We start from the raw sequence: 19,395 nt of genomic DNA on the forward strand, positions 1-19,395 counted from the left end.
AAGAATTGACAGCTTTGTGAACAAATGCTGTTCTGACCTTGCTATATGCACCACATGACAAAGTAGAGGAGGAATTGTTGTGGACGAGCAAACACTTGAGAGAGACTCTGATAAGACCTTGATACTCTGTAGTCTGTAACAACTAGGGATGAGTACCTTTCACTTTTGAAATGATACGCTACCGACGCCTGGTACCTGGCAATAGGTATCTGCTCCCAACGGTACCGATTTTTGGTACTTTTTTGTGTTTATGTGGTGAAAAATATTTGTTTTATAATGAAATCTCAGTTTTTTTTTTCAATTTAACATATTTATTCTTCAATATATAACTATATAACCTTGCAATGCTGTGTTCATGGCCAGCATGGGAAACCACCTACTCTTCCACTCCCTCACAGTCACATAGATGCGTTTAGGTACCTAAACATGGTACGTTTTGATTTTACGTGAATTGGTACCTGGTGCTTTTGACTGAATTTGGTCCGTACCTATAAAAGTACCTAATTTGGTACCCATCCATAACAACCATTGACTGTGTATAGAGTGGACAGCTTGGCTCTGCCATTTACCATTATACGGTTTTGAAGCCAAAATACCCCCGTCACAGGCGCTGCCAATGGCAGCCATTGTGCAGCCAGAGTCTACGCATTAGAGGCTATGAGGGAATCTGAGTGGAGCCGGGTGACAAAAATAATATTTTTATTTTTCTTACCAGCGTCTAATCTTTTCTTGGCCCTCCCTCCGAACATACAATTAGAATCCCCCCCAAAAAAAGGCTACCTAAGAACGGCAGCTGTCAATCATTGCGAAACATGATGTAAAGCTTCATTTTTAAACTCTTATAACCAATGAAAATGAAACTTCTCAGAAAAAAAGAGGATTTGAATACAAGGCAGCCAAATAATATCTTCAAATCACCAAAATAATTGGACACATTTCTACGAGGTGTATTTATTTTTAAAGTTTGACCACAGCCCATCTGGAATGCCTGGGGAGATGGATTTCTGGACCTATACTGCAGCCAGCCACTAGGGGGAGCAGCTTTTGTGGTGACCTCACTTTAAGGCAAGCAAGATGACTCAATTTTTTTTTCTTTTTTACAGTTTATGGTAACAACCTGAGGAATTAAGTTTAATGCATGTTTTGGTTACCCAACCTTTGCTATATTTGCTACTCCCTACAGTTTGTTTGACAAAGTAGAAAGTGAAGCATCGGAGGACTGATGCAACGGTTTTAATTCAAAAGGAGAAAAAGTTCATTTGGCTTTATTTGGAATTTTGTGTAAACAGTGCTGAAGCCTGAAATCTAACAAGTAATTTTGCAGGACTCACAGATAAGGGAAATAAAAAGAAATGATTACTTATCTCTTTCATTAGTCCTGCAAAGACAGCAAGCCTCAGAGAGAGGGAAATTACAAAAAAAGGAGGAGAAATTAACTTCCTTTATCCTCCCCTGCCCGCATGAAACTTAAGCTGCCACCTAATATTGCCAAAAGATTGTTAAAATTGCTGTGAAACATTAAACTCATATTGAAAAATGTGTTTCCTCAGGGTTTATAATGGATTAACAATCTATCCTATCCAAAGTGTGTGTGTGTGTGTGTGTGTGTGTGTGTGTGTGTGTGTGTGTGTGTGTGTGTGTGTGTGTGTGTGTGTGTGTGTGTGTGTGTGTGTGCGTCCGTGTGTGTGTGTGTGTGTGTATGCAAGAGAGGGAGAGAGAGATGTGTGTACATGCGTGAATGCATGTGTGTGTATGAGAGGGAGAGTGATAGAGTGTGAGTATTGGCTTGAGGGTATAGTGTTATCGAGAGGCCATCTGTCTCCAGCTGGACCATTAGCTCTTCAGCTGTTCAGAATGTGCCACAGATCAGTCAGTCAGACAGGTACACAAACACACGTTCAGACGCACACACACAGACGGGGTCTTACAACAATGACTGTAGATGACAAATCAAGTTTGACATCAGAGGTCAAAGAGGATCAGCTGACACAAATTCACAGATATTCTACAGCAATATTACGACTACAACTGAGCTGGCAAATATAAACAAGATAAACATCCAAAATACTCACTGCTGCCAGAAATCAGTATCTAGCTTACAAAAAGAGCAGCTTACTCGGAAATAAAAAACAAGCCTTCCACTCTGAGATCATCCTTCCACAGATGTGCTTTTGTAACAGTGTTTTCAGGGTTGTTCCTGAATAGTAACTGAGGCTGGATGTGACACAAGTCATGCAAGCTGGCATGGACTGTCACCGCAGAGCATATGGAAGGGCCCCGGCTGCTGGCAGGAGGTGGTGATCTTCTGATCTCAGCCCTGCCAAGCCCAGCCATGCTAGACAGCCCGACCACCGCCAAACTAGACCAGACCAGACCAGACCAGTTAGCGCTCAGAGCTCTCCGAGTCTGGTGTATCTTTCGAGCCATGACATTCAGGGCTTCGTCCACCTGAGCAGTCTGAGCTGCTTTGTGCCAGCCGGCTCTGCAGGGAGACGAGCCCATGCTGAGGGACATGGTCATGGACACAAGGAGAGAGAGAGACAAGTTGGCGTCTGTGTCCTTATCTATTAGTGTGTCAGATGCCACACAAGCATGCACACACAGCCACACACACACATGCATACACACAAACTGAACAGCTATGCTTCTTTCTTTGCTTAAAACCCATGTTTTTGCCACTTTATCTGGATTAAAACCAACACTGGCTGATAGTAATCTATTTCTAATATTTTCCTGTACATATCTTCAGTGCACTCTCTATAGAAATACCTCTCTCTGTTTCCTTTTATGCTGACTGACAAACTCCTTGCTGTTTGCAGCAACCTGGTGACCAGAATAAAAATACTCATATAGTCAGTCTTGCTGATGGTCCGGTTTGCTTTTGTAGGTCATATGGAGACATCGAAATAAATTTAGAGTGTTTTATAACCAGTCAAAAACTGCTCGCAGTATTTTTTAAATGCATACATCCGTTCCATCCGGCCAAAGGAATAAAAAAGCTAAAATATCACAATATTAAGTACAATGCAAATGAAAACAGCTGACATGTCCTTTTTTCACTCTAATGGCTTTTTCAAATCATTCCTCACCCCCATACCCCCTTTTCATCTCCTCCTCCCTCCCTTTTCTGCTCGCTATCTCCCTCCCTTCAAACTTCCCCGCTCCTTATCCCCATTATGAGGAGGCTTTCACATTTGTAAAATGCAGAGCTAGCCGTTCTGCAGCTCAGCCACCCAGGGCGTTAACTCATCCAGCTGGTAGGCCAGACACAAGCCTCTTGCTACCTATTGCTCCATCTTCACTATATGACATTTTGTGAATGGTGGGGGGAAATCAATCCAGCAGGTACAGGATGTTCATAATAAGTGGTGAGTAACTGCAGTATGATTCATGGCTATCCTCCTCAGAGAGCTGCCCTATTCCTGCTCAATGGAGATGCTTTCACCCTTTCCACCGCTCTTTCCCTACTCTCATTCTCCACACCCTCCCTTTTTTCCTCTTTTCCTTTGAAGGAACAGGCTAGTGCTGGGGATAATCTGTGTGATTCAGCTCAGCTCAGACCCTGCTGAGCCTGACCTGAGCTGAAACAATAAGATAAACCTCATCTAAAGATCAGTGGTGCTTGAGAGGTGAAAGGTAGCAGCTGAAGGTCCTTGAAAATGCACACCTTCTTTAAAAGTCAATAAAGTGATGTACTGCACTGCAGATATGCCAACATTTTTTAATAAAAAAAAAATTGAGAGCATTGAAATGAATAGAGAAATACAGCCATACTGACATTCACAAACATGTAACTGTGACAAACAAAAATACACAAAAATGAAACTAAAAAATAAAAAGAAAATCCCCCCAAAATTGCTTGTTACGTTCCTTCTTTTGCTCATGCTTGTAAACATGAGCGTGTCTGAGAGAAATAATGATTGCACCCATTTGCAGAATCCCATAAGAAAAGGTAGATGTCATAAAAGAGAGCTGTGGAGGCATCAGGAGAGAGGATTAACAATAGCTTAATAAGCTTCATTTAATGTTTCTCCTCCACATCTCGTTTTGAGAAAAGGCAGGGTGTGTTTCACGTCCCAAATATCTTTTCAAAAGCTTGAAACGCGGGGTAATTTAAGAAATCTAGTTCCATGGAATTTGCCAATACTAATTGACTTTTAAAAGTTTTCTCAGATGTCATTTAACTTTCATTTCTTCTAAAAGAAATGCTTCGGGATTCTTCGAGAAATGAAATCCTCTGCTTTGAGATAGATGGCCAGGTATCTCTAAATGTCCAAAGCAAATCACTAAGACTTCAGAAAGTCATTCTTTAAAATGCATTTCTCGTTTAAGGATGCAAGATGTCATGAATATTATGTATGCGAGCTATAAAACTTTGTTTAAATAAAATAAGTGAAGGGTTTTCACCTGTGTTCTCCACTGCGTTTGCATTCTCTGGTTCTGAAGTCTTCACGATCAATGTGAGACTGCTGTCTGTTAACACATCCATCAATACGGCTCAACGCTTCACCTCCTACGCATCATTTTGACTGTCCCACCTGTTGAAAAAGAGAGGTAGAGAGAAACAGGGAGGGTGGAAAAAGAAAGAGACGAAAGTATGAGAGGAAACTTCAACACAGAATAAGATCAACATGGGTACAATAGATTTTATCACGACCAGGAAAGGCAAGCATAAAGTCACAGTAAATATAACTGCTCCAAACATGATAAAGTCATCAAATCACCCCCGAAGATTCACTGAAAAATCTCTCATCCCTTCTCTGCATTTCTGATTCGTGTCTAAGATTAATTCAAACTTTACCAACCAAGAAAGTACACAAAGAATCACTTCCCTGATCACTATGGAAACTGTATGCCATACTATCCTATTTTAAGCTTCATTTAACATTTATGGCGCAGTTGTTAACCTATGCAAGCCTTACATAGGCAGCTCTGAGCATATTTGTTTATTGTAATTAGTCGACTCCCTCGTTCCTGTGTGCCTCAGCTGCAGGAAAACCAACCTGGCTCAGAGAGGACAGATTAAAGTGATAGACTGAAGCTGTGACGGCAAACGGTGAAAACTCTTACAGTACTTTTATAACTGTAGGTAGAGACGGTGGAAGAAAGAGCGGGGGGATGATGGAAAGTATGTGTCAGATGCAGCGGTACACATGTAGAGAGAAAACAATAGTTTTAAATAAAGGGAAGAGAGGCTGAAGTTTGTCGGCTATTGAAAGTAGGTGGGGTGGCGTATAGAAGAAAAGAGGCATTAACCTTATGTGATTCCTAAAAGAATAATGATGATTTAAGAGACTGGCCTTGTAAGTGATGAACATCTGATGCTGTGGCCTCCTGCCTCTTCATATTGTTTTCTTTTTTACAGCTCCTGCAGTCCTCCTCTGGAGGAGCAGTGCTGCAGGATGACAAATGAGCCAGGGGAGGGGATCTAATAACATGATCTCCTCATGGTGTGAAAACGGCGGCTGGGAGATTAAGACAGACTGCAGACAATAAGACAAAGGTAGTGTGCGGCTGACTACAAACAACTGCCTCCTCTTTCATGCTATTGCTTCTAAATGTCATTAGCTGTTCACTGACCTGAGCGGCACAGAGCTACCTGAAGGGAACCCCTGCTTCAGCTTACAGTTGCATTCACACCGGCTCAGTGGGTAATTATCTCATGAGCCATTGCATTGGCTCATGTGTGCAGCAGGTACCAGGACCCTGTTGGGGGACCCATCAAAACCCTGTTCCTCTCTTTTTACAGCAAAGCCCTATTACTCCTTAAGCTCAGGCTCAAGTGCACACAGCATTTACTGAGCCAAGAGATGTTTCTCAGGTCATCTTGTATCACTTTCGTCTCACAGAAAAATTGGAATTCTACACCCAGCAATAAAAAGCATCCACTCTGAAAAAAACAAAACGAAAATTGAATATCCCAGTCTGAACTAGCTGAACCTACAGCAGCTTAGCACAGATGTATCAATGCAAGAAGAGAATGTGAAGTCACAGCAGCATTGTATTAGACACAGGCTGCAGCCAGCAAGCATTGTGTCTCCAGAGTGGCAGTGACAAAACACACAGTTGGGATGCTGGTCAGGCTGCAGAGGTCCTGCCAGAGCTTGGTGCCTGTAGCTGAGTGTGGATGCAGGGTCGTCTGTGTGTGTGTGTGTGCATGTTTAAGCCCAATTGTATGTGTGCTGGACAAAGCCCCAAGGCTGAGGATCCACAGCATCAGCATCCACTGGCACAAGCTGCTCATACAATCACATGAAGAGGGAGAGATGGAGAGAAAGAGAGGAGGAGAGAATTGAAAGCCGCGCATTTCACAACATGCCCAACACCCCTCCTGCCAGAGCCTCAAATGTGTTTATTTTCCGCATTATTCATGATTCTCCTGTATAAGACCCACCTCTCCCTCCCCTCACCATCTCCGCCACCCTGTCAGGACCTGACGAGAGGCCATTTCAATAATGAAGACGGACTAACTGCAAAAGAGAGTGCACATAAATTGGAGCTACAGCCAACAAGCATGTCCAATTTGCCAAGCGGTTAAGCCTGATGTCTGGGCGCAGCTTTAAGAGAGCACCGCGGCTGCCGTCAACAGGTTTGTGCCGACCTGATTCATCCATCCACATCATTAATACTTCACAGAGGGCACCGTCATTTAACTCTGCTGCAGGAAACCGCTCTTTAAACACCTCACATTAGGGCATGTAATCACTGTGCGCTCATTTCTGGAGCGTTCGGTGAGTGTAGGAGAATGTCTAGTGCTGCTGACCCCTCCATTGTTCTTGCGTGAGCGCCATGGTTCTCCACACAACGTGAAAACAGAAATAGAGACAAAGAGCAGAGAATGAGAAAAGCCAAACAGAATGATTAGAATTTGATTTATCCTTTCAGCCCCTCATCCCCTCCCGCTTCCTCCACACACCATGTGTTAATGTGCAAGCTGGATAACAAGATAAGAACATGTTTACTCGCTCTATATGGAACTTATCAGCAACACAATCTAATTCCTGCAAGCCTCTCTCCAAGTCCCCATTTCACTGCATTTCTCCTCTGTTTCGATTGCATTTCTCTCCAATGAAGCAGCGTCAGGAGGCACGGCTGGAGTGGGATCGTGTATAATTGCTGAAAATACGGAGTCAGGTCCCACAGAAGCGGTTTATGCAGGTATAGAGGGCCTATTGTCTCAACAGAGGGCTAGAGTCAGGGGCCAAGGAATGGATCCCCAACAGAGGAGCTCTCAGAGGAGGCACAGTGCCACTGGGAACACTGATCCAAACAGACAGCGCTGAAATGGCGACTACTCTTTTCAGCACAGGTATACTCTTTCAGAGCAGGTTCACTGGCTCGCTGCACACGGCTGAAGTAACCTGCCTCACATGCAACTCGGGGTAATACCTTTGAGCCTGCAGTAACGTGTGGTGTGTGAACAGAGAATCACGCTTCCAAAACAAATGCAGGCATAGAGCTATTTATCAAATTACAAACATCTCACTTTATTTACAGACTTTCACTAACAGCTGAGAACATGTTCTCAAATGAAACATTTCTAAAACAAGGATAAAATAATGCAGTAAAGCTACACTGTTGGCAAAGAGTTCATCTTTATGATAGAAGTAGAGATTTTTCATGTCAAATAGTTTATTCATATGCTAAGCTTAAACATCTGAATTTAACTGGTGCTTTTATTGTGAAGAGGCCAAATTCTCAAACACTGTCAACTTGCATATATTTGCATATATTTCTGTCTCCATTTATTTGTCATTAGCTGATCATTGACATGCTTCTGTTGACTGATAGGTGAGCTGTAGATTCTTCATCATGCTGCAATCTTTGAATGTTCTATACATTATGAATAAGCCCATGTTTCCTCTGTATTGCAGCAGAAGGAGCACATCTCTCATCCCCTCCCTCTGTCTCTTCCTGTATCACCCTCACAACATGAGCACTGTCCTGTCGAAGGTCAACTGGCCTCATACACCGATATGTCAGCACTCTCTTCCTCTGAGGGCACAGACACAACCTCAGAGACACCGCACTGTCCATGGCTGACGGATCAAGCAGTGAACATCACCTCTCGTCTGATGAATGTTCAACTGCACACCAACTACGTCAGTCTGTAACCTATTGGTTTGAAGATACTTTGGCTAATTGTGCATGAATGGGCTAAATGCTACATGCTAAAAACAGTGGGAGTAAGTATCTGTTCTTACAGTTGGAGGCAGCTGATGGGTTGAAATTGAAATCAAAAGAATCACAGTAACATGAAAAAGACAAACTCTTCTCACAATATCAGGAATAACATGTCTAAGTGACACGGCTAAATCAGAGCACTGAAAGCTAATCAGAGCTGCTGATTAACCTGTTTAACAGATTCAGAAATGTGTAGAGGCTCAAGAACAACAATGGCTCTAAGAAGATGTAAACCTCTGCAGAAAATTGAAATAGATATGCACCGATTGATCAGTGCTGATTTCCTTAATTTTAGGGGATCGGTGATCGGTGATCGGCCCATCTTTACATACCATACAGCCCTTACATACCTCCAGGAAGGTCTGACAGCCAGCCATTGTTGCTTTTTGCTCTGAGACCGAAAACTCAGGACACTTTATTGGTTGCTTAAACATAAAGATTTTAGTGTTTCACAGGTATTGTTCAATGATTTTTAATAAGATAAGATTGGAACATTGAAGGTAAATGCTGTCAGTTATAAAAAATAAAAAATAAAAATTGGTATTAGCAGGTCAGGCTTTTTCAAGATCTGTGATTGGTGATCGGCCAGAAAATTATGATCGGTGCACCCCTACATTCAACAACAGTCACAATGCAGCATTGTAATAAATGCAAGGATCAGAACAGTCTTAGATGGTGTTTGTTAAATATATTATGGTATTTTTCTTGGGATTAATCAAAGAACTTTATAGGAGGATTACTTATTTAAATCAGAAAAACACAACACATAATAAAAAAAAAGACTTGTTAGCGACCAAAAATGCCTGATGGGTCGCTATTGCATGCGTGGGCGTGCTCTCAATTTAATGTAATTCACCCTTTCTGTCTTAATTATCTACTGTAGTAAATATCATTTCAAGTCTTACACAGCGGTTATATTCATGTGGAGTTTTTCTCTTGCGAAGATACACATTTATAAATCATCTCAGCTTTACTGTTTTAGTGCAAAAAAAGGATATTTTTTCAAATTCAAAACTACATCCCAAATAGTTCTCTCTTCAGTAAAAAGCTAATCACAGCCTTGGATTTTGGGGTGGCCACTGGCCAGTGAGACTTCAAAGGGGGGCCATGCCCTCGGTCACCCATGTGGACACGTTCCTGCCCGACCGATTAATTGGGCCAATTATAGCCTGCCACCGATTAATCAACATCGGCCAAAATGTTGCCAATTATAAAAATTTTTGCTCTGCAGAGATTCTGTCGCTCCTGCTCCTGTGTGTTAATTAATATAAGGCTACTACATAGCGTCTCACTTCATAACGCCATTCAGGATTAACCTTGGCTTATAAATTCACAAGTTATTGTTTTGGTTGAAATTATTTTTGAAAATGTTTCAATGTATTTTGTTGTAATTGTATTTATTGCATGTTTTGAAAGCATCTACGTTGTTACTTAAAATCTAGTTTAGCCCCATGCATTAAATGGAAGATTGACCTTTTCAATAGCTAGTCATAATTTGTGTTCATAAACAGTATTTATCCTGTGTATATCAATGAATTTATTACATATGTCAGTCGATATATATCGGATATCAGCCGATATATCGAATATCGGCCTGTATATCAGATATCGGCTTCTTTTTGCCCCCAATATCGGTATCGACATCGGCCCCAAAAATCCCATATCGGTCGGGCTCTATTACAAATCTACAGTAAGATATGTTTCCTGAATCTTTGTAACTATTTCTCCTCCACACAAATCTCAGGTAGGCTCCCTCTGCCATAAAGATTTTTTTTGGTCATACTTGCACAACAGGTAAACACAAACCTCAGTGATTTTTCCTCTGAAATGCAAATACAATGAAGAAAAACATTCCTTATCTGTGTACCAGCAATGTATATCCACCTACATGTGTTTCCACAGCAGTGCATCTCCTCTGTCAGCTGTTTGCTGCTGTATTTGACCAAACCTGCTCACCTAAAATCCCTGACAGAGCCACAGTGATGGCAAAGATATGGTATCTTCAGATAATGATCGTCAATCACGGGCTGCTGGAGAGCAGGGAAGGGAAGCATCTGATAGGTAGAGATTTACTATGAATCAGGATTATGGAGCTGGATCTTTATCAGCACGACAAAACCTGCACAGCCAGATCGGGACAATTGTAGCCACTGTTACCTCTGAGGCCTGGGTTTGATGTTGGATAAAGGTGCAGGTCTGAATGTAAGTCAAATTCCTGCTTCTTCTCAGGGGGGCTCTCTGTGGCCAATTAATCCTTTGTTCTTTATTTCATACAGTATGACTGACACTTCAGGCAGGATTTAATCCGAGCGCCGTCATGGCTTCAGAGCTGAGTGGATTTTAATTATCTCATCTTTGTTCATTTATCTTTTACATCATATTAGCACAAAATTTCATGATATAATGGAAAATTTCTACACCAATTTTGGGGAGAAATCAGTGTGTTTATCATTGTCAACTCAAAAATATTTGCACATTGTAACATTGCTTATTTATCTTCATAGGAGCAGGATTTATGACTCAAAGCAACTATCCGGTTTATTTCACTTTACTTTCTAATTGCCTGACTATTCAGGACAGTTGTATTTTTGGGATATGACACTGGATGTCGCAATGTTAAATTTGAAGTTAAAAAATAATTTAAATCATGATATTCAGTGGCACCTAGCAGTGAAATTATTGCTGCTGCCGCTGTTTAGATCAACAGGATATTGTAATAGTTCTTGATTATAAATTGAGGATGAACATTTTCCAACAATAGGTGACACATACATGTGAATAAATGTTAAATGTGTTATTCCCAAAGTTTACCTTGTGCAAATATAACATGGAACAGCATTTTTAATTTAACATTTGCGCTCATAAAAAGGCTTCCATAAAAGCTTGTAACTGTCCCTTTCTTTGTGTATACTGTGTACAGCCTGAGCTCTTCTACAACGAGAAGAGGACACAGAGAGAGAGAGATAAGGAGAGCAGAAAAATAAGCAGAGGGAAGGTCAAGAATGTGGAGAGAGACAGCCGATTACAATACACCACTGTGAGCCTCCAGAGACCGCCACTGCTGCTTCTGCTCCGTGCTGTTGTCAGAGCTGTTTCATTCATACATGTACAGATCACCAGTATTGAAACACTTTTTTTAGTTCTTGCTTGAAAACTAAAAAGAAGTGATGGAGTCTAAAAACGGATGGGGCCCTGGCTGTGAATGGCAGAGAGAAGAATGGCAATAAGGCAGGCAGTAGGCGAGGTGTTAAAAGTTGATTAGGTTGTTAAAGGTCACATAGTCAGGCCTCATCAGCTGTCCCAATGGAGCAGGAGAAACGGCTCAGGGCCTCAGCACCGCTGCTAATGAGACAGAAGCAATGGCATCCTCACTAACATATGGATACATCCTGCTCCCATGTACAGCAGCCTTCTTATGGTACACAAGTGAGTACGCCAGTACTCGGTTACTGTGACGACAGAGGCAAAAAAAAATAAAATAGAACATCTCGACTAGCCGGAGGTTTCTGTAACGAGCTGCAGCGCGCAAGAACAAACAGTACAGAGGAAGACTGGGTGAAGCTAAATTATTTGATCAGAGAATTTGGAAATGCATTACCACAGAGCGCGTGCATGTGTATGAACACACACACACACACACACCACACAAACGCACACACAGGGGCTAACATGCTATAAACTTTCACATTGCAGATTCATTTGCTCATTTGAGCAAATCTATGTTTGGTCCACCCACTGCTCTTGAAGGGTCAGTCTTATGAAACGATTGCGTATTTAATGAGGCTCTGCATCCAAGCTTTTTCTCTCTAACACACACATACACACGTGCACACACATACACACACAAAGACTCACACAGGGCTCCCACTCAGAACAGTTAAAAAGATGCTGATGTATGAGTAACTGCTGATAAATAAAGAAGATGCCTTTAAACCACAGTTAGAACAACCAATTATGACCTTTACTACAAATTCCTATCTGATGTTCAATGCATTAAACATACACACAGATGAGAATGTGCGCGCGCACACACACATACATTTGCATGGCATGCATCAAATAGTTCTTACTGCAACATTAAAAAAGGTCAGCCATCAGAGATGTAATTATCATATTTCTAACAGGTGCATTTATGAGCTATGCTTCATTTGCTTTGCTGAATCTAAATCAGGCTGGGGGGATTGGGGGCCATTACACTGCAGTGATCAGTACTAATACAGTGACATAATGTCCTGCAGGTTTACACGCCTTCGAAGGCACTCTGTCAATGCCCGTTTCTGCCTCGACAATTCCTATTAGACACATTATGGGCTGAAGAAATCAATATTTTTTATTACCGCCACTTTGTTCTACCTCTCTCATGCATGCGCCACAATAATTGGCATTTATGCAATTTCACTGCCATCTTTTTAACAAGTTAGCATGTGTGAATGCATCTGTGTGTGAGTGTGTAACTTCATATAAATGAACATGTGGCAGCATTTGGATCTGTATTAGACAGATATGCCTGTACAGGTTTGTGTGTGTGTGTGTGTGTGTGTGTGTGTGTGTGTGTGTGTGTGTGTGTGTGTGTGTGTGTGTGTGTGTGTGTGTGTGTGTGTGTGTGTGTGTGTGTATTGTGTTTGTGTATTCAGCGTGAATGCGAGCAACGTTCGCACATCTGTTCGTGTAAGAATTCAAAATTTGAGTCCTTCATAACGAGATGCGCTTAAAGGTGCAGCTGGATCACACAAAAAAAGGGCATCAGAGCAAGAAGTGATGATGGTCGCTATGGTGCTGGCCTCTGAGGCAGCCAATCACAGCTGAAGAAGTAAAAAGAAAAAAACATCAGTCATTGACACAGAGTTATATTATACTCATTTTACTCCAACCTCTGCAAGAACAGACCTGCCTGCAGCAGAGATGGTGCAAAATTACACTCAATATTAGTGTTGGCTACAACTGCCATCAATGGCTAATCAATAGAGCAGTGCACCTATGGGAGCCATGTTCCATAAAGTCTGCAGGTCAATGTGTTTGCCAGCAGACAGCACGGGTTGATTTTCTCTGACACTTGTCCCCGGCCCTTTACCCAGCATGCTTTATTAGCTGCCCTGCTTGGCTCCATTGATGTGTATCAGCAGTCACCCCTTGAGTCCCATCAGTCAGTGACTCTCAGGAGGCATAGGGGGAAACACATGTGACCTCTGACCCCTGACCCCTGACCCAAGATGACCCTCAGTTAATTAGGTGTGTGTTTACCAAGCATCTGCTCCACTTGCACTATTACTCCACTGTCTAAAAACAGAACCATGTTTGCAAAACAGACACAAATACTATCAGTGAGTTATGACGCAGAGGTGGGCTGTTTATTGAGTGAGATATCTAACAGATGAAAAACTGCAGCCAAATTAAAAATATGTTATCGGCTGGTTTAAAGAAGCAGTGAAAATGCAGGTTTCTTTTTTTTCTCTTTTACATCAACAGTGATGTATCACTTGGTTGATTTTTTTTTTTTTGACAGCAGCCCGCTCTTTTGTCAGCACACACATGTCATCACCACATAGACTGACAAACAGAATGTGAGAACACGCACGTAACACAAGAGCTAGTAATTAACGAAATGACCTCTGAATGCTGCACCTACAGCAGCCCCCTTTCATCACAGCTACACACACTCACGCACGCACACGCACCCGGACACACACACACACACACAAATGAGAATAGAAGGGCTGCCTGTAGCTGCTGGAACCTGCCAATTATTCTGTACTTTACTGGACCCTCGCTGCATCGGAGGTGTGATTGGAATAACAACCAACCTCCAAACCACGCAATTCTCCACTCCCTGTAGGGCAACACTACACCAGCAGGGGAAGAATTGAAGGAAGCGTGACGAGATGGCAGTGACGATGAGGAAGAGGAGGTGTATAAAAGCGAAGAGAGGAAGAGAAAGTGAAATAAAGGAGAGAAAAGGAAGGGAAGAGGTAGGAGTCAAAGCAGGGGCTCCCTGGCAACATGCAGAGATGGAGGTATTGTGAGAGTCAGTGCTGTCTGAGTGACACTCACTCTCATATCCCCCCCTCTGGGGAAATAACCCCCTTAATCCAGCATGCTCTTTCAGAGAGACAAGATCACCCTTCCTCTCCCAGCAAGGATATGAAACGCTCCCCCTTGTGATTCAAATACCAGGGATGAGGGCTGGAAATGGGAAGACAACACTGTGACGTGGAGCTAGCAGAGGAGACATCAATGTGTGCTGTCCCCTCCTCTCTGGCAGCTGACTCACTGCCACCACAGGAGGCGCAAAGTCATTGGTTCAGAGTCGAGGAAATGGCCTGTTATTGGCTCATTTGCTGGGAGGTGGCTTAATATTGTTAGTAGGAGGCACAGTGTTGGATAGTAAGGTGCCTTTTTTTCCCTGGAGCACTTGCCTCCTTGAAGAAAAAAAATGTTTTATTCACAGAGATACATGTGTATTTATGACACACCAATGCACACATTTAGCCTAAAATAACCCAGAGTATGGCTGAAAATCATTAACCATATCCTTCTTGCTGCTTTTAATGCTGAGCCCCTCTTAGTGTTATGCTCTTTAATAAGAACACACAATGTGACAAACACAGAGAAAGAGTTAATTATCGGTACACAACGCTGGACGGACTGCTGAATCAATGGAGTCAAGACAAGCCTGGTCGCAGCAGGCCGAGTGGCAGGACCCGCCGACTACGCAGCCTTTCAGTGTAAACCCAGGGAGGTCTTTTTCTCTCCATACTGGTAAATCACCCCACAGCCAGGCTGCTTGGCACACACAGCGAACTGCAGTGCTAGGCCGACACAGTGTGATATTATATTAGCATTACAAAGGCTTTCCCACCATCTGTGACACGCAGTGGAAAAAAAAAAAAAACACTTTTCTGTGTCCAAGGCGCGAGTGCTGATGTTTCCATATAGGTTGAGTAAGGAGGGCTGATGGGAGTAAGGCTGTGGATGACAAACACGTGTGACTCACCTCATTCACAGCACATACAGTACAAAGCCTCATGGTTACTCCAAAACTTCAGAATTTATCTCAGGGTTAACAAATGGTGTTATTCACTGCCACTGTAGACCTTTTAATGTTACAACGGTGCACTCCGTTGCATTTCTACTCCTGTTCAAACAAGAAAAGTCCAGTTCATGTTCACATCCAGCATTGCTTACCATACAAAAAAAAGCAAAACATAAAGTGTTGTGTTCTCCTCCGTGAGAGCAGATAGAGTTCTGTGCTTCACTCAGCAAGCCTAAGGGAATGAATAGACTTGGCTCATCCACACAGCTCTCCTTGCTTTCCACTGTAGCCTGTTGTCACTAGCCCCTGGTCGTACGCCAGTCGCCTACTTGGCAGGGAGAGGTGCTGTACAAAGCAACTGGCAGGTCTGGTAAATAATGCTGATAGAGTGTGATAGAGAGAAAAGCATCTCCTTTTATTCCACACGGCTACTCTATCGGATTCAGTGCGCAGAGAGAAGACACCAACGCCGCCTGCTTTTTCTTTGCAATCCATTTGACTGGAGACGCAAAGGGGGGAAATAAACGACCTACCTAGCTCTCTTTGTGTTATCTTTTATGGTGTTTGCCAGCTTAAGAAGAACCAACAGCCCCTCAGCCAGTGGCTTACCACAATACCCGTCAGTGTAGGAGCAGACACCCTGCCAACAGCTGGGATTTACAGTTGGAACTTCATGCATACAATTACACAGATGAAGGAGGGACAAGTGGACAATAGCAATGCAGCGTTGAGGGGAAACACTCATCCAGGCAATCATGCAAAGCCCTCTACTTAGTTAGTAGAGCAGGGAAAAAGGAGAGCAAAAGAGGGAGTCGTGATTATCAAACGCTCTGCGACTGACTTCAGAGTTCAAGCATCAGTATTAAGGCAGAAATGTGATCCTGTGTGAATGTTAAAATGTCTACTGCAATGATTTGCGCTTATCAAAATATCTTCAGGGTTAATCTGGCTTTCTGTGATGGCTCCGGCCTTTGTTGCTGTTTTTGAACAAAGTTAGAGTTCAACATACGATGTTTTGAAAGTTCTTTTTCATGTAGGACATCACACAGTAAGAGACTGGGACATGAAAGAGGAGATGCAAATAAGAAGAATCTACATGTTTATTTCATTTGCTGCTAACTTGATGTATCTGTTGCTGTGCTTGGAGCAAACCTTTGATAAAAAACACAGGGGTTACCATCTCGCTGTGCCATTTTCTGTATGTAAATATGGATGACTCGCCTCCATCTCCTGTAAAAAAAAATATATATATTATAGTGATGAAACTAAAACAAGCCATGATGGGCCCTGGCGTGTTTTGCAGGTGATTTATTGAGGAGCTAATGCTGAGGCAAAAGCTGGTGGAGCGCTGCTGACACAGGCACACATTTAACTCCACAATGAAACAGCGCAGATTCCTCAGGTCAGTTCAGAACAGATATTTGTGTTGTTCAGAAGCAGACACCGATGATAATCAAAAGTTATTCCACTCTTGTGTTCTGTGTTTTTCCACGCACTCTTGCTGCTGGTCCTCTACTCTGTAAACCCAATAAAGAACGCTGTTGCTGCCATACTTATCTACAGTGCTGTCAATGGTGACATGACACTACCACTTTTAGCATCAAACAGCAAATTAAGACTAATCTACCAAACCAAAAAGGGTGCATGCACCTGAATCATGTATGGCCATGACAACAGCTGGTTCAGGTGCGGGTATATTTTAATAAAGAAAGCACATTTGAGAAAGGAGCACTTGTGTATTTTAATTTTTTAGTTTGTCCTTAGTTCTGCCTGTTATAACTGAAGAGCTGAGCTAAAATTTGGGCTTCACTTTTAAGGACCTGCTGTGCCGTCCATCTTTTTGTACAGCCTAAGCACAGTGACTTTGCCACATTAGCCCTGACAGCCTCTTTTTAGACAAATGATGCAACAACAACAACTTTGAATACTTGATGGGGTACGTATCAAACAAGTAGGCTGAAGACATGCAGGACAATGTGGCAGGGAAGAAGGGTGATTGGTCCATTTTAGGGCTACAATTATCGCAATCGCAATGTCAGCACATGCAATTCAGATTTTTCTCCATGATAACCAAGCAAGTCTGTAGACTCATCATGACACATCTTTTTTTATTAAATGGCAAGCACAATCGCAATATTGTCCACCTAATCGCACCTTTTCCCCAAATCGTGCAGCACTAGTCCATTTGCAGAAAAGCGGCATCGATAGCAAAGTCATGTAGAGTCTGTTTTAGTGGGAGAAAAAAATGGATGTATTGTAGTATCAGGATTTTTTTGTTGAATGATTTTAAGTTCAATTTTTTTTTGTTCAAATTTAAGTCCTTCATTTAAGTCTTTGTAAGCTGGGTTGTAAAAAAGTTAAGATGACAGATCCTCTGAATAAATTTTAAAAACTGACTCACATATGAAATGTATTTTTTGGGGAAAATATGGCTCCTAATATAGTTTGTAGTTTGTCTGTCATCATCAATTCACTTTTTTACTTAGTCTGGAGTTGAAAAAAAAAAGAGAAAAAAAAAAAAAAAAAAAAAAAAGAAAAATCTAACGAAGAAACGCAAATTAAGTCGAATAGCACCCCAAAAATTGTAAAAGAATTAAACCAGGAGAAAAATATAATCCAAGCCCCAGTATGTTTATTGTGGCCCAACTGTTGAAAAAAATGCTTGTGAAATTGCCCACTTGGGTGGAAAAAAACACACTTAATTGCCACCTTTGCTTGTTAAAAGATGAGAAACTTCCCTCTTTGGTTGCAAAAACACACAAAACCCATGCCGAAATATAAACCCTGTGCCCTCTTTAGAAAAGTCTGTGCACTGCACACCACTGCTGTCTTGATGGGGCTAAAACAAAAAAGAGGTCTGCAGGTGATTTCTACTTGCAGCAGTGCAGTTTGCATTTGTGGTCAGGTCCAGAAATAACCTATCACCATACCTATATGAATAAAGTTATTATCATTGTGTAAATGTATTAACGCATGTTTTACAACCATGCTATGTACGGTCACTGCCCTCTGCTTTAAAACATGAAGTACTTTAGCGGCTACGTGAAAAAGAAATCTTAGGAATGAGTCCTGCATGGTCTTTGTGCACAGTCTTTGTCAGCAGGCAGAACAACATGAACACTTTGCACGGCAAGGAGGAAATCCTGCAAATGACAGCACATGATCCCACATTAAGGCTCTACGCCAACCTGTAATCCACATATATTTGGATGAATACCCTGCACTTGTGCGCCCCTGTCATCTGATGTGGATATTAACTGTGAGTATTACTGCATATAAAGAGCATATACGGCTCAGTGGCAGTATATAAAGCCACTCTTATCCCTGTGGGAGTGCAAAGGGTCAATGAGGTTTCCAGCCCAGTGTAATATTCCTGTCACCGAGACTAATTCTGAAAAACACCTGTAGATGCATCAACCATCCTCCTTTTCACTAAGCCTAATTCGCATTAGCATATGGCCCAGAATATCCAGGCTGGTGCAGCAGTCAGGAAGACAGCCCGGCGAGAGGGAAGGTAGCAGGGTTAGCTTCCTTGTCAAAACCAATATCCACCTCTTGAAGACTAGACCGGGGAGCGGTAGCCAAAATCATCTGCATAAAGGAGAGGCACTAAAATCATCTCTCATAAAATACGACAGGGGAGCCAGCTCACAGTGGTTAAAGCATGATGAAAGGAATGGAATCCAGCACAGCTCCCAGTCTGTGGATAATCAAACAACCCTGGCGCTAAAAGCATGGCATTCAAATTCAATTGTGAAAGCTGCTGCCGTGTGAGGAAAGAAAAGACGCACAAGAAAAATACATCCCCGTTGTTTTGAACTCGGTGGGAGCTTGAAAGATGCGTTTTATAATGCCTCCCATTAGCAAGAAACACACAAACCCTTGCAGCAGAAACATAGTTAACAGCACTTATTCGCTATAGAATCAAATACAAAAATTTGACTGTGATTGCATTAAAGGATGATTGATTGGTAATGCAATGAAAACAATAATGGTTTATTAAAGCAGCCGCCCGCAGCAGCTCATCTCATGATATACTTAACCTGGAGCATGACAGCCACATCTAATCCCAACGGAAACAGCACTACATATTAACCAGCAGAATATGACAACATATCACAAGGATTATCACACGTATAGATATCCTTGTTGTTTTGTAGCCCGTGGCTTGCAAATATTGC

At 42.2% G+C, this 19,395-nt stretch overlaps 1 protein-coding gene across 3 annotated transcripts in view; it reads right to left on the minus strand.

The window, feature by feature from the left end:
* Positions 1-19,395, minus strand: part of nexmifb (neurite extension and migration factor b) — a 66,521-nt gene that overhangs the window by 9,678 nt on the left and 37,448 nt on the right. For all 3 annotated transcript variants that reach the window (XR_012598403.1, XM_074673852.1, XM_074673851.1), the window contains exon 2: positions 4,408-4,538. Coding sequence is in view for 2 of the 3 variants with exons in the window: in XM_074673852.1 (XP_074529953.1) it covers positions 4,408-4,489 (82 nt within the window). In the remaining variant the exon portion in view is untranslated. The remainder of the gene's footprint in view (positions 1-4,407; positions 4,539-19,395) is intronic.

The sequence above is a fragment of the Halichoeres trimaculatus genome, unplaced genomic scaffold (genome assembly GCF_033239565.1).
Source record: "Halichoeres trimaculatus isolate MK-OKI-2021-1 unplaced genomic scaffold, fHalTri1.1 fHalTri1_scaffold_7, whole genome shotgun sequence".
Taxonomy (NCBI): Eukaryota; Metazoa; Chordata; class Actinopteri; order Labriformes; family Labridae; genus Halichoeres; species Halichoeres trimaculatus.